This window comes from Chanos chanos, chromosome 8, assembly GCF_902362185.1.
Source record: "Chanos chanos chromosome 8, fChaCha1.1, whole genome shotgun sequence".
Classification (NCBI taxonomy): Eukaryota; Metazoa; Chordata; class Actinopteri; order Gonorynchiformes; family Chanidae; genus Chanos; species Chanos chanos.
Window position 1 is genome coordinate 26,284,041 of NC_044502.1, and position 15,653 is coordinate 26,299,693.

The 15,653-nt window shown below is 41.2% G+C and overlaps 1 protein-coding gene across 1 annotated transcript; it reads left to right on the top strand.

The window, feature by feature from the left end:
- The first annotated feature begins 617 nt into the window (after positions 1–617).
- On the top strand, positions 618–2,408 carry rhogc (ras homolog gene family, member Gc). The gene is made up of 2 exons (XM_030781433.1): positions 618–641; positions 1,770–2,408. The coding sequence occupies exon 2, from the start codon at positions 1,803–1,805 to the stop codon at positions 2,376–2,378; it is 576 nt and encodes a 191-aa protein (XP_030637293.1). The 5' UTR covers positions 618–641; positions 1,770–1,802; the 3' UTR covers positions 2,379–2,408.
- The last annotated feature ends 13,245 nt before the right edge of the window (positions 2,409–15,653 follow it).

Consider the following 15,653-nt stretch of genomic DNA (forward strand, 5'->3'; position numbering starts at 1 on the left):
ACAAAGAAATGACTATTATCAGAGGGAACAGTGGAACTGTGGTAGAGAGAGAGAGACAGAGATGGAGGAAGACATTACATGAACATAAACTCTGATATTTTCCAATGTCTTCAAAAAAAAAGAAAGAGGAAGATGCAGAAGAAGAGCATTACTTTTACAGTATTGTGTACAGTCAACATTTATTTTAATTAAAATATGTGTACTGTGTATGTAGCATATTGGAGTGTTGGTGTTAGTCATCTACATATGAAATATATTGTAATGAGAGAAAATGTCCTATTAAAGAGAATTATTCAATCTTAAATGCTGCCCAGGGGGTAATTTAACAAACTGTGCGACAACAGATGGTTTCTGTATGAGGTTGCCTTGCATAAGCAGAAGGCAGAACCAACCATTGTTAACCGTTGCCAGTCTGTGTGATCTGCTGAAGCGTCCCAGTAGTAACCACACCAGGAGCAGCCTGACACAGCGCGGAGAGACAGAATTTCAAAACCACTTTAACGCAACGCTTGTATACACACATATAAATCACTTCATATACCAGAGTCCTTTGCGACATAGGCGTTTATGGTGTTTTTGAGGTCGTTGCCCGGATGTCAGTGTAACGCGAACAACGACGGAGGGCGCGCGTACAGATTGTGGTAAGACAAGTAGTATTTTATTGTCATAAATATGTTCTGATGATAATTGACCTTGGTCACGTTGTTAACTAAAGACGTAATGTTGTCATCTCCTCACTTTGTGCTACACTCTTCCGAGTAGTTAGAGCGTATTTAGGTAACAGTTAACTGCGTGAGTGGTAATTAAGTTAAACAGCTTGTGAGCATCTCTCGTTAGCCTGGTAGCATAGCTTTTCATTAGACGTTTAGCTTTTTAGCCTTAGCGGACTGGTAGGTTAACAGTTGCAAAATGAGCCCAGTTAAACGTTGATATCTTCTGTCGTCTGATAACAGTTAACTAGCAACTTTTACTTGAGAAATTCACTCACAGCATTAACTTTAGAGGTTGCTACTATGGTTAAATATTACTTCATCGTTTCCATTTACAACTGATATTTAATAGTGCTATATTTCTTTAAACTAATGACCATTGTCTTAATGACACATTAGCCTGCTGAAGCGTTGTGTCTGGTGCTCGGAAGCTAATTGGTTAGCCGACTCGCCAGCACTGATTTATCACTTTGTTTTGAAACTGTCTTAAGTCGCTGTATCAGCAAACTTCCCTCTAAACTGTCTGACTGATGTGAGTTCCCGACCTCCAAATTCCCGTTTGAAATGTTATCTTTGTAAAATAATGCTTCTGTGAAATACTATCTGTTTGAGACACAGAGTTTTTGAGTAATAGCGTGCTTGTAAACTAACGTCGTGAAGTATTTTGGCGTTCAGTTTAATTTTTTGTTGTAATCTGGTTCTATTACGAATTAAGTTTTTACTTCACAAACAGCGCAGGGTAAGGCTTGTCAGTCATACCCATAACAATTCTTTACTGAAACACCCACTGTTTTGCCTTTGTTTTGTAAACTAATCCAATCTGATGTCAGGATTACGTGTGTAGTTATGCATCAGATGAAGTCAATTCTCTCTCGCTCTCTCTCTCTCTCTCATTCTCTCTCCCCCCCCCCCCCCCCCCCCCGTATATCAGAGAGATAAATACATACATAGATACATGTGTGTAGGTATTAAAAAACGAGAGAGCGCGAGTGATAGATGGATATTCATAATGTATCTAGATGTGAGGAGTCTTATTTTCTGTGCCTTCATTTCTGTAAGGTGGGCGCGGCATGGTGCGTCGGTGACGTCATCATGCAGACAATAAAATGCGTGGTTGTGGGTGACGGTGCGGTGGGCAAAACCTGCCTTCTCATCTCTTACACTACCAACGCTTTTCCCGAGGAGTACATCCCCACTGTCTTTGACAACTACTCCACCCAGACTAGCGTGGACGGCCGCGCGGTCAGCCTGAACCTGTGGGACACGGCCGGACAGGAGGAGTACGACCGGCTCCGCACGCTCTCCTACCCCCAGACGCACGTCTTCATCATCTGCTTCTCCGTGGTCAGCCCCTCCTCGCATGCCAACGTCCGGCACAAGTGGCACCCTGAGGTCTCCCACCACTGCCCCGGTGTGCCTGTGCTGCTGGTGGGCACTAAAAAGGACCTGCGTGGCGATAAAGAGGCAGTGGAGAAGCTGAAAGAGCAGGGGCTGGCACCCACCACTCCACAGCAAGGCACAGCTCTGGCCAGGCAGATTGGAGCCGTGAAATACCTGGAGTGCTCCGCTCTGCTCCAGGAGGGAGTCAGGGAGGTGTTTGCAGAAGCTGTGAGAGCCGTGTTGTACCCCGTCAGCAAGAAACACACAAAGAAATGTGTGCTCTTATAACCACAATTGTGTGTGTGTGTGTGAGACAGAGAGAGAGTGTGTATTTTATAACCATGTTTCATTATTGATTGAAAACCTATGATTTGTAGTAATTGATATGTTTGAGTCTCTGTGTGTATGTAAAGGAATAGATATCCTGTAAGTGTCCACGTATGTGTGTACATTTGTATGTTTGTTATAGAAATTTGACTGTGTGTGTATGCGCTGTAAAAGCAAACAGACTTTGTGTATGTGAGAGAGAGAGAGAGTGTTTGTGTCCATTATTACAGAAGACAGACTGAATGTGTGTGTAACACAGAACAGTGTACTACTACACAAGAGAGACTGAATGGGAGGCAGATGAACATTATGGCCTTAATGACTCTGAAATGCCCCCTGAAAAGCTCTTAATCCAAACTGACACCACCAGACTGACCAGCTTTCTCACTTCCACATCATGTTGGATCTGTGGTTTTCCTTCAACTCATCTTTTTCCACCCCGGTCTTTTGGTTCCCTTTGTGTAAGCCAAACTGCATTTCAGTGAACTGTCATTTTTTTCTTTGCTTTTTCTGACCCTTAAAAAAAAAATTTAATGCCAAAGTGAAGATGCCAAACTGCCTTATGGTTTTGCCTTCTCAACTTCCACCAGTGAAGCCTTGATGTGGACCTGTCTGGTTAACCTTGGAGACAAGGCTCATCTCTTTTCTTGACTTAACTGTTTTGGTTTTTTGTCTGTCTGTTTGATATTTTTTATCAGCCTTGGGAGGCATTTGCTTCATTTTTTTTTATTGTACAGATTCTGAACTGAATTTGTGCCACCATATGCCAGGGCTGATCCTGATGTACCTTCTGCTGGAAATGCCATCTGCATGGGTCCACAGATATCCCTGCAGACCCTGAATCACCCTATGGCCCTCCTTTTCACCCCCTCCCCCCTTTATATCCCCCGGATCTTACTCCATGGCTCTTCACCAAGAACCCTGGTCCTCTCTCGTGGTTCCTAGCTCGTCGATTACCACTACAGCTGTGCTGACACCTGATTCTAATATTCAGAGAAACTTGATTAGCTCAGTTGGGCATGTCTGCAGAGGATGTCAGTAGAAACGTGTGTATTTTGTAACAGTCCAGAGGGATGACTCTGTTTGGTCTCTTTTCCTCCTCTGAAAACACCCACTTATTAAGAAGCGCCCAATAAGCATCATCGCTGTTGTAACAGACCAGTAGGCCATGCTCATTCTTAGTCTGACTTAGAGGTTTTTGCAGTAGTGCCCGCTCCTTTGAGGAACCAGAAATCAAGTCCCAAAAATGTGTTGTTGATTTAGGTTTTTCTTTTTCAGTCTTCATTCTTTTGAGCTGGATTCCCATGTGTTAATTTAATGTGAACAGTTCCATTTACTCCTGGTTTTTTTAGTTGTGTTTTTCCCAGGGTCTGCTAACATTTTCACATTTTCAGGGTCTTTGTTCAATATATGGAGAAATTTTCTCTCTCTCTCTCTCTCCCTCTCACTCACACACACTCTCTCTTATGTATATATATGTATCTGTGCCTTTAGCTCTGACATGGCACAGTTTTTGAAATTTGAATTTGAGGACCCTACACTACGTCGTCCATTAGAGGGTGTGTCAGAGAGACAGATCTTAAGATCTTTCAGAGATCCACTTAAGAAGGTTTTCCACATTGTGACAGTATTGAAATGGAAAAGGTTTTTTTTTTCTCCCTCTAACCAGACATTTTATTTCCTCATTACACATGTTGCCTTGAACACCCTTATTGCTTTGGTCCAGTTCTGACCCACGATTAAAGGACTGTATGCTGGCACGGTCTGTCTTATTGCCTTAAAGACTGGACTGACTGGGTACAGGTACTGCTTTAGGGCTACTCTTTTGTGCTACACAATGTCTTAAGTCAGATTTAGAAATGCCACGCTGTGTCTTTTGAATATTTCACCCCTTTGCTGTGGTCTCTGAGCTGATCTGGGGCTCGTCGGGTGTGCTCAGGGCCAATAAGTTTGAGGTCTCTCATAGTAAGAATGTTGATCTAGGATCAGCTGACATGAGACTGTATGATTCCATTTATTTGAATCACAAATGGAAAGGAGAAGTGATCCTAGAACTGCAGTCTTACTTTGAAAGTTTATCAAATGGCAGGTTTGCTGAGTGTGTGTGACATTTGATCTGTGAGGTTTAGCTCCTCCTATTTCAGCGCTGACAGAGGATGAAATGAGTTTGTTGGATGTTAAACAATGGTCCTGGATGAACATATGAATGCATTACAAATCTTTATGGGCTTTTGTTGTTGTTGGGCTTTTTTGTTTTGTTTTGTTTTAATGCACAGGCTTACTATATGTGTGTGTGTGTGTGTGTGTGTGCATGTGCTTGTGCTGCTTGGCTGTACTTGTGTGAACCTTTGTCCTTTTAATCCAAGCTTTTGTCAGTGATTTGTTAAAGACAAAGCTGAAGAAGATAAAGAGGTCTTTCCTAACAAAATGAGCAGAAACCAGTTGTGTGTGTCACTGCATCATGCCATGCTTTTCTCTCTCTGTTCAAGAGTAGTCAGAGTCAGTACATGTCACATGATCTCTCTCTCTCTTCAATTTTTTTCCTGTTTGTGGGATAACCCTGGACCGTCTTTAAGCATTACCCCCCCACCCCCCAGAACATGACTGATATTACTCACATGTAGCTCTTTAACCCGAGGTCCCTGCTGATGAACAATGAGAAACAGGCCCTGACCAAATACTGCTCATGTTTATCCAGGAGTGAAAGGCGTTGCAGGTAGAGAAGTTAACAGAGCTGGATTTTTCTCAGGCTAATAGCTCTATTGAACTTGCTGTTGAAAGTCAAGATTGTCCAGTCAGTTTAAAAGAGTTCCCAATGCTTGATCCTGTTTTTTTTTTTTTTTTAATGTTGATTTAAGTGGCTCTGTGAAACACCCTCGGTCAACACAGGTAGAGGGATTAATTTGAAAAGCATGTTTGTTTTGCTTCCTCCTGCTGAGTGCATTCACAGCTCTTAGCACAAAGCAATAAAATGCATTGTATAAAGTCTAGTATGCACTGTTTACCCTCTTTCTTCACAGAGTACATGTTTAAGCCACCAATTCAGCATCCTCTCAGGTTGTTTTGCCCAAATGTCTCTAAACTGGCTCAAAACACAGACTTGAAGTATGAACTGATTTGATTTATGCTTGTTCTCTTGACATGTTTCCACACTGACCTACCAAAACGCAAACTCTATAATTATTAAGTTGGCAGCTGGCTTTAAAATGTTCAGAATGTTTCATTTTTGAGGGGATTGTTCAACTGTAGGCTAAGAGAGTGTGTGGTCAGTTTGGAAGAGCAGTTAGTTACCTTTCTCTCTCTGAACTTCAAAATCAAATAAACTACGCAAGTGTTATGATAAAGATGTGTAACATTTTCATTGTCGAACACATTGTTTCTGTGGATTTGTATGGTGTTATACTGCCCTAGCAAACTGAATCATGTATAAACACAAGAAAAGGACTGATCATTCACATATATTGAATATGTGATTTGCTCTGGTTACACCAGCCTAAGTGACTAAAGCTCAAAAACAGAGAGAGAAACTGCATCCATGCAGCTTACTGTATCTCACATCACACTGAAAAACTCTCAACACAGACAGCAAGACACATTTATAGCACTGGGCTGTGTGTGTGTGTGCGTACATGCATGTGTGCATGCATGTGCGCTTACACATTCCAACAGGTTTTATGTTCTGTTTTATTGGGTTTTGGGTTGGCAGTCACTGCAACATTTTCTAAAATTGCATCCATGTATTTCTTCTTATTATAATGGGCTAGATTAATTTGTTTTGAAACAGTAGTTCATGCCTGTTAGAGTGATGATAAATAAGACAAAGCATTTCACTGCACAACCTGTCCCATCCATGTCCAGGACTCTGTCTACAGATGTTAACATCCAAACCAATACAGTACACCACACCAAGGCAGTGTAACTTCCCAAAAAATCCAAACCACAAAACGATTTCTGGAGGATGTGACTGTCATTTGGAAGACTTGTTTAGGTAGGAGTCCTGATTCTCTCCCCTGCAGTAGCACTAAGCTGGCCTGTCCTGAGAGAGGTAGAATCCTGTGGGCTGTGGGTGTGGTGATTAGGGGCGGAGTCACACAGTTGTGCCACTCCTCTTGTTGTCCCGTACTGCATTGTAATGTCTTTTGCACCAATATAAAGTACACGTCAAGTTCCATATGAAAGACTTCATCTTACTCTCAGACATGTCAGAGAGGTTTGTGAGCCAGTGCTTCATGATTTAAACAAGTCGGTGTAACAGAAAAACCATAGTAGACAGTGTCAACTTTAGTAGACACTGCTTTGGGCACTGACTAATCTTTCATCACCTCCTCCATCACTTCACTGAGGCCTCACGCAGAGTGTAAGTAGAAGTCGGTTGTGTATCTGTTACGTATTTAACAGCCTGGCTATTTTAAGCCCCGATGATATAGATTTACTGTGTCAGTGTAAAGAAACTTTCCTTCTCTTAGGTCAGCACCGACCAGAGGAGAATACAGCTGGATGCTGTATGTGGACAATAGACTTTTTTGCACCATTTTCATGTGTGGACAAGAATTAGGATTTTACAAAACTCTAGTTGGACACTATTTTGAAGGACATTTTAGAGACAGGTTAAGAGAGAGAGACCTTATTATTACCCAGTGGTTTTGTGCTGTAGGGACAACTCCAGAATCCTGGCTGCACTGTTTGGTATGATTTAAATACCTGGCTGAACGGTTAAACTGCTGAATACTGTTTTTACTTGTACACTAGACAATGATTCTCTTTTAATTCTGATTCACATCCTGTATATCACTTAGTAAAGCACACTGACAATTAAATTAAATGGCAAGATACTTTGGGCACATTTGGGAGACAAAGGAAAAAGGAGGACTTAGCTCCAGATGCTGATTAAATTAGCCCATATCGTGGGTGATGACAGTGAACTGAGCATTGGTAACAAATTACAAAAACTAAAAGATTCCACAAGAGGGGGAAAGAGGCTACTAACTTAGGCCTTCAATAGAGTGGATGGAGAAAGACCAGTGCAGAGGTATATTAAAAACACAGGAAAGCAGAGGTAAGGTTTGACAGATTTATGTCATAAAAAGCGATGTACAGAGGGAATGATGAATAGATGGGTTGAGAAAGGAAAAAGTGTGGACAGGTTTTAGGCCGACTGAGTGATTAAGATTTGACTGTGCCACTCTTAATTGGAAAGGTAGAGACCTTAACTTGTTGGGAAGCACGTGTAACTGCATGCAAAATATAGACATAAAATACAGCACAATACAGATAAAATATACTTTTTGTTTAACATGGTAATAGGCTCAGATTATATACTGTGCAAACACTTGCTTTGAATGATTTTGTGTTACATTTAAATGAAATATAATCAGTAGATCATTGCTACATCAGCAGTGGTGGAGAGCACTTGGTTTATTGATACACCTTTACAGAAAAGCAGAACTCATGAAGCCATTTTAGTTTACTCTGAAAGCACCAGTGGGAATGAAACCTGATCTGGCCCTCTTTACAAGCCCAGCAGCCATATAACAACATACCGTCAGAGACCAAACAACAAAAAAAAGGCAATAAATCAACGGAAGACGGAAAGTACACCCTATTACAAACACCTTATCAAATAATGACTAACAACAGAAAACAGTAGGGGAGATACATGGCCAAATCATCGACAAAACAAAAAATCATATCAAATTCATTTTACTGAAAAGATATGACAGAACCTAAACCACTGCCAAAAGTTTCAGGTGGCACCATTAAACATTAACCAGAGAGAGACAGAGGGAGAGAGAAGGAGGGAGGGAATGCACGTTAAGACAAAACTGCTGATCCTCATCTTGTAGGGTCAGTGAGGATATTAAAGAAGGTTCCCTCAGACAGAAGGTGACACTGAGTATGTGCCATACTGCAGCCTTCTCTTTCTCCATCAGACTCAGTGTCTGCTGAGAACTCAGGCCGCTGCAGCCCCTCCCTCACTGCCTTTCAAACAGCTGCTTCCCCATAAACGACTGCTGTTCCACTCTTTTCCTGTATTTTACCTATAGTCACCCTGACCTTCATGTTATCACTCTGCTCCGGGTATTTTCCTTTGACATTGTCTTTGACATACTCTTCTGGCAATGGCCCTTGAGTGTGTCTCTCCATCTCAATCCCAAAACCACAGGCTGTGGTGAATATACTGCACTCCAGAGGGTCAGATTATTAGATTGTTTGTATGATTCTTTGACTGTCATTGTGGTGGTTTTGATCCAGTTTGTACATAATGTCACAATGTGATGCCTTTACAGGAGGTCCAGTGTCTTTCCACACATGACAAAGAACATCTGTCATGGTTGTGAAACATATTTGTTGTTAAATGAATGTTACATGAGGCTGGACTGCAGTAAGCAGTGTGCCTCAGGCTGAGGTTAAACTGAAAGACAGACTGACGATAGTCCATCAAAGTAAACACAGAAAAACATAATAAAGAAAACAAATGTGAAGAATTTTTTTTTCACAGTTTAGCAGCTCCACGTGTTCCCTGAGTCTGAGCAGGTGTACAATTATTTTTTTGAAATCTCACAGGTGACTCATTCCCTCAGAAACCAGTAGATGGCACTGTTTCAAATTGAATCAGAAACAACAATAATGTAAACTGTAGAAGCATCTGATATTATAAATACTACCTTAAACATTTAAAAAATGGAACTCCACCAGTGTCCGGGTGTCAGTGTCTCGGTGAATGGAACTTTGACACTGTGATTCTGCCCCAGTCTCCGTCTCCCTGACTGTTTATGTGACCGTGTGATTTGTAATGTAGACTTCTCTGGCTGTTACTGTGCGACTTTGTCTCAGTAGCTGTGACGTCATCTGTGCCGGCGACAAAGTGACCTCACACCCCGAAGACACCATGTGAGTAAAAGATATAATCACCAAGAGACAAGAGACTGTTTGAGATGGAATGTGCTTCTAAGCACGGACATCTCACAGTAAAATAATTCCTTTATATGCACGCATTCTCAGAATGAATATATGAACCCTTCAAAATATGTGGGCTGTCAGCAGGTCAGGGTAAAGGAGTGAGAGGGGAGGAGAGGAGAGGAGAGGAGAGGAGAGAGTGAGATGAAGTAGTTACTAGGCGGAAGAAAGACGGGCGGATAGACGGACAATGAGACACCAACAGAGGGCAGTGTTTCACCTCTGTCACATTCGGTGGCCAGATCAGAGACTCGGCGCGTGAGACAGGATTTTAAAAAAGAAATCCTCATGCTGTAGTAACATAATTATACTGTGCTTCTACGGGTTAAAGCGATATCTGGGCTGTCCCTTTTCATGTTGAGACAAGTCAACCCTCATTTTGTTTCTTTGCAGACTTGAGATTAATCCCCCGACTCTACCTCCCAGGCTTCTAGCTAGTGCCCGGAGTGGGCCGTGAGGGTTTTAAGCATATTTTGTGATTATCTGTAATATATGAGTTACATATAAAACGCATAACTATCTCCTATTCTACCTTTTGCGCTTAGCCTCCTTATTTCATTCACACGTGAAGTGTTGTAGCGGTCTGTAATTTTTAGACAAATATAACATATTAATGTGCCCTCAGGTTAACATTCCCTTAGATGTCTGGCTAGTGCTAGCTGCACCAGTAAATCTAATGTTTCTTTCCAACTGTGCCAGTATCCTGCATAGACTTAGAATGTTAAATGCCTTCGAAGGTCCTTATTTTCCCCCTACATTTCACCGATTTCTGTATTACGTCCTTCAGTTTAATTCGACACCCCGCTCTGTCAGTGCTGCCATGACATTTCCTATAGACTGTGACAGTGTCGTCTATGTGAGGTGAGGATATTTATTGTTTCGTATGTTTTTACCACTGGGCAAGAAAACGAACTAAAACCTCTAAAACTGTGGATTTAACAATAATTTTAACAATAGTTTACAATAATGCATACGTGCCCAAATAAAAAGTGTCACATTTCAGCATTGCACTGACAGGCCTAGTTATTCAGACCGGAGGGAATATAAATATACAGCAATGTACTCTTTGTTAGAGGAGCCTGGCACAGGGGGAGGAGCTGTACGTTCAGTTCTATATTTCTCCTTAAGTCAAATCTTCATGTTTACCTGCTTGGCATGCAGCTGGAGCCAAGAGCTTTGAGTGCTCTCCAAGCAGCTGCCTTTCATTAAACAACGAGTGCAGTAAAAATGTATGAAAAGTCAGTAAGCACTTTTTCAATGTCAGACTGCCAACGGAGGGTAAAGCAGGCAGAGGTACATATTTATTTATTTATTTATTAATTATTTTAAGAACAGTTACTTTAAATGAGTAGATATAGGCCTCTAAAAACCAGCTTGAGTAAGGGAGCTGGAGTAACTGGGTGATTATTCTTCAGATATATTTATTCTTAAAATTTGCACAGGAGCTGAGATCGACTGAAATTCATATAGAATGAAGTGTAACTCATTAGCATTCCCAGCTTATACTACACATTCCCAGCTCTGCTTGGCAGAGTGAAAACAGTGCTTTTTTTTTTTTAGACTGTTTCACAGACTGCTTGTTTCTGTGTGTGTGTGTGTGTGTGTGTGTGTGTGTGTGCATGCGTGCATGCATGCTTGTGTGTGTGCGCCTGTGTGTGTGTGTTTGCCTGCCTGTGTTTGTGTGTTTATTGTTCATTACTCATACGTCTGCTTGAGAAATGTTGCTTTGTGCATCAGTAGCTTATGGGTCTGTTGGAACTCCACCAGAACAGTTATCCAGGTATCAGGTTTTCACCATATTTCTAGAGCAGTTCATCAGAGCAGCGAGAGCTACCTCTTACTATGACTCACACACACACACACACAGATTGTGGTAATTCTACAGAACCCTTTTTGTTGTAGTAGTCGTATACAAAGCCCAGATGTTTATACTTAAACTTCATTTGTTCTCTGTTTTATGATTTTTAATACCTCGGTTCGGTGATTCTAAAGGTTTACATTTACAGTGTGATATGTAGTAAAGTTCAAATATGCTGTTAAAAGTCCAACTCCTGCATCCAATAACAGGAGGAGTAAGACTGAGAGAGAAAGAGAGTGTGAAAGAGAGAGAAACAGAGAGAGAGAGAGACAGAGAGGGTATGGAGAGAGAGATGGAAGGTGAGAGAAACAAAGCAAAAAGTAAACTGGTAGAGCTTAGCTGTGTGCCTTTGACACTTGCATGGACATGCATCCTTAGATCAGAGTCTCCTATATCAGAATAAAACTAATGATCATCTTAGCTGAAATCAATCAAAACACTGACTGCCCTGTTATAGTTTCCTACCTTTAGAATCTTGTGTGAATGTGAGTCCTTTAATTAGGCTATTGTTCTGTGAACACAGCGATTGGTGCGTATTGACAGACAGTACTCACACATGCATGAGTACAGCCAGGTATGACAAACTCCCACTGTACAAACACATGCTGTCTATTTTAACAGCAAGGCTAGTCAAGTTTGCTACAATGAAAGAGAGAATGTGTGTGTGTGTGTGTGTGTGCGTGTGTGTGTGTGTGTTTAAGTGTAAACATATGTGAGATATGCCCTGTAATTGCCTCTTAAATTCTTATGTACATGTGTACTGTTCTCCCAGGTCATCCCCCAGAGTCAGTGTACACCACCTCTTCATCAATCACCAGCCCAAACTCACTGTGCTTGGCTCAATCAGTTCAGTCCTCTGAAAATGCTGACTTTTTAACCTAGCAGACTGATTTTCTTTTTAATATGTAAATTATTTGCTCTAAAGTATTTGCAGATATTATCAAACCCAAGAAAAACGTAATCATCTCAGGTTATCAGTTATGGTTTTATAATTGTCTGTTAGACATTTGAAGTTTACATAAAAGCTCTTAGAGGACTTTAAGTTCTGTCTTCCTGTGTGGTTATCTAGAATAGTTCAAGAGGCAATAACAATTCTGTCAATGGCTTTGTAGTCAGTGAGTAGCTTTTCCATAGATTAGCCACTCATTCTTTTAAACTACAGTGCACCGGTCTAGAATATCATTTGGGCACTAATTAGAACAATGCGCATTTTAACATTGTATGAAAGTCATTCTTTTATGACCTGCTAAATACCACAGTGTCTGGAATGCTTATTCAGATCCTGCTTCAGAAATAATGACATTGTTGTCATGTAGTATTGCAAAATCTAATCTAAATTATTCTTTTAGTTTCTTTTTTCATTACTGACTTGGTTGAGGTCAATTTTAAAAATACTGAATCAAACCCAAAACTTACAGGAGAACTTATAGTATTAATAAGTGTGATGTGGTGTAGTTGTATGTAAACATGTTATTCACTCTGTTCTATGGAAACCAATGTTTTTGTCTTTTTATTCTTTTCTTGTGATCACCTTTTTATCTCTCTCCCTGTGTGTGTGTGCGTGTGCGTGTGCGTGTGTGTTTGTGTGCATGCGAGCGTGCGTGTGTGCATGTGTATGTGTATGTGTGTGAGTGGGTGGCCCAAGTTGTGGTGGTGGTGGGGGGCAGATCAGTTCTGTTTCCATTTCCATAGTGGAGTGAGTGATCTTAAAAACCAGCATCTGTTTGATTGTTCATCTGTGAGAGTATGGATATTACAATTCTTTGAGGGTAACATTTATGCTTTTTTCACGTTTTGCGTTTTCAAGCTCTTGTTTTGTCTTAAGTATTTTGATGCATGTGCACACTGTTCTGAAATCTTACAGTAATGACACACTTTAAGTACTGTAGAGTCATGAACTAAAGCTAAGTTATGTAGTTCATTACTCTACAGTAATGAACTACATTTCTCAATGGCTGTTCAATGACTGCTCACTGCGACAGTTTTCTTCCTTCCTGGAATAACTTGAACTCTCAGAGGGGTCACGGCCCTTGTGACAGTGCAGAGTTGCTCACCTGTTAGGGGTCAGAGACTGAGAGGGACAGATAGAGAGAGAGAGAGACAGAGAAAAATAAAGACAACCAAGCCGCGTTTTATAAATAACATCACACAGCGTTAACAGGAAGTCACACAGTACTGTCTGGGAGCTGAGCGTGAGTGGTGCACACATTCCTGGCGTAGCTTCCAGGCCGGTTGAAGAAGTTTTCTCATTTGTTCGGTCCTCATCATCTGATTCCACGTGAACTGAGTAGGGCTCTCTGACCAGGGGCTACTGATTCATTTTAAACCCAACACCATGTGAGTGAAGCATTGCTTTGATTAATGTTCTGAAAGGTGGAAAATACAGTAGGCCAGTTCATTTTGCCTGATGTCTCACGTTGAGTAGCTTAGCATTCAAGAGGAGATGCTCAGTTTTGATTGTGTCCGAAAAACTGTATGTTTTCAGCATTAGAGCTTATTTCAGAAATAAGTCCAAAATAAATGATTCAATAAATACAGAAATAAAATGTGACAACTTGATTTTAGGGATCAGTAGTGTTTTGGTGGGTATGTGGTTTGACTTATTTGGAGCCAGGGGGGTGCCAGCAGTGGCAGCAATGTCTGTGCCCAGTCACCCCTCCCCTCCCCCACCCTTTCCCCAAAACCCATACAGAGAACAGCTGTGATTTAATTGTGTTTCTCTAAGACTAACACTCATGTTTAAACCCATATCAGAATTTTGCATTCATAGGGATCCTGTGCTTTGGGTTTGAACCCTAAACTGAAAAACACACTAATTTGGGCATTTGTTTTACATGTGATGGTATTTATAAACAAAAGTAAGGCAATGAATCATCCATAAAAAACACTACATGTATAACCTTGAGTGATTTGTGTTCGGACTCTGTGGTGCTTGTCTTTATGTGGTTACATGACTGCGATTATAAACCCTTCAGTCTGACTGCTCCACATGTCTGGCATTCCGCCGGCCCTCATTCTCATCCTTTCTAACGTGAGCTTTCGACCAGACGTGCAGATGTGAACATGCTAATGTTTTTCAGGCTCTCACACACGGTGGGAGGATGTCCCGATGAGCCAAAAAGACAGCGCAGTAACATTATTTCATCACAAATGCAAAAACACTTCCGTCCTGTCACATCCTCTCCCTCTCTGTAGGAATGTTTGTGCTGAAGATGCTGTATCCTTTGGCTACAGGTGTTTGTGTCCCTGGCTGCCGCTCAGGCTCCAGTTTGGCCGATTGTTCCTGTGGTTAGTTAGAACACACCCTAACATCCTGCCTCTCTATTCAACAGACAGGTCGCCAAGGACCACTTCTCCACAGTCTCTTTTTAATGACAAAACCACAGCACCCACATCACCTCCTCCTGTTTGTCAGTGAATCAAGTGTCTGTCTAACAAGACTGGATAAAAAGATAAATCAGTAGCCACTTAGATCTTTTTAATGTAGTTTATTGGGGATCAAGGAGAAACATGGGGGGGGGGGATAAAATGGAAATGTTTCAGAGAGAAGGAGAAATTCAACTAAAATGCACACAAAGATCTCCCCATAGTATTTTAAATGTGTATGTGTACATGTATGTGTGCGTGTGTGTGTGTGTGTGCGTGTGTGTGTGTGTGTGCGTGCGGGCATGTGTCTGTGTGCGTGTGATATGACATCAGCTAGAAGTATGATCAGGCCTTTAACATTCGAAGACTGTACCCAGAGTGCCTCACAATCAAGTCAATCAACAGAATTTGTAAGTTCAAAAAAAACAAAAACAATTTACCCTCAAAACATAAAGTCCTGCATGTGAGTCACATAATAATAATAATAGTAAAAACAGCTGAAAAGCAACCAAGCTTATAAGACACGGACCAGTTATAGGTATCCTCTTGACAGCAACGTTAAGACACATACTTTTATGTGAATAAGGACAGAGTAGTGGTCTTTCATCATTGTGTCACAGTTATGCTCTTCATTAGCACTCACAGATGTTACTACAATCAGCCTCACAAAAAAAATAATCTTCAAGTAATAGCACATAGGTTGAACATACACAGTCTCAGTTGGACTCACTCACACACACGTAAACACAGGATGTAGGAGTGATTCCACTCTCCCCTGCGTGTTTTTTACCCTCAAATGCAGAACAGATTCACCTTGAAGCAGAGTTTGTTAAACACATTTTGTATCCTCAGGGCGATTTAAAAGTAAAAACTGCATAGAGGATACCGAAAACAGAGGCTACGACCCACTCATTCAGTCTGTTCTCGATGTTAAATGTTCAGATTTAATTCTGCACTTGCTGCAAGGTCTTCACAGGCAACATCTTCACGGATTTTCACATTCAGCTTCCGGTCTTGACGATCAGACGCTCCATTCATCTGGTCTGGTTTTGTTC

Coding starts and splice junctions, on each gene's coding strand:
- rhogc (XM_030781433.1), top strand. CDS start 1,803: ATGCAGACAATAAAATGCGTGGTTGTGGGTGACGGTGCGGTGGGCAAA.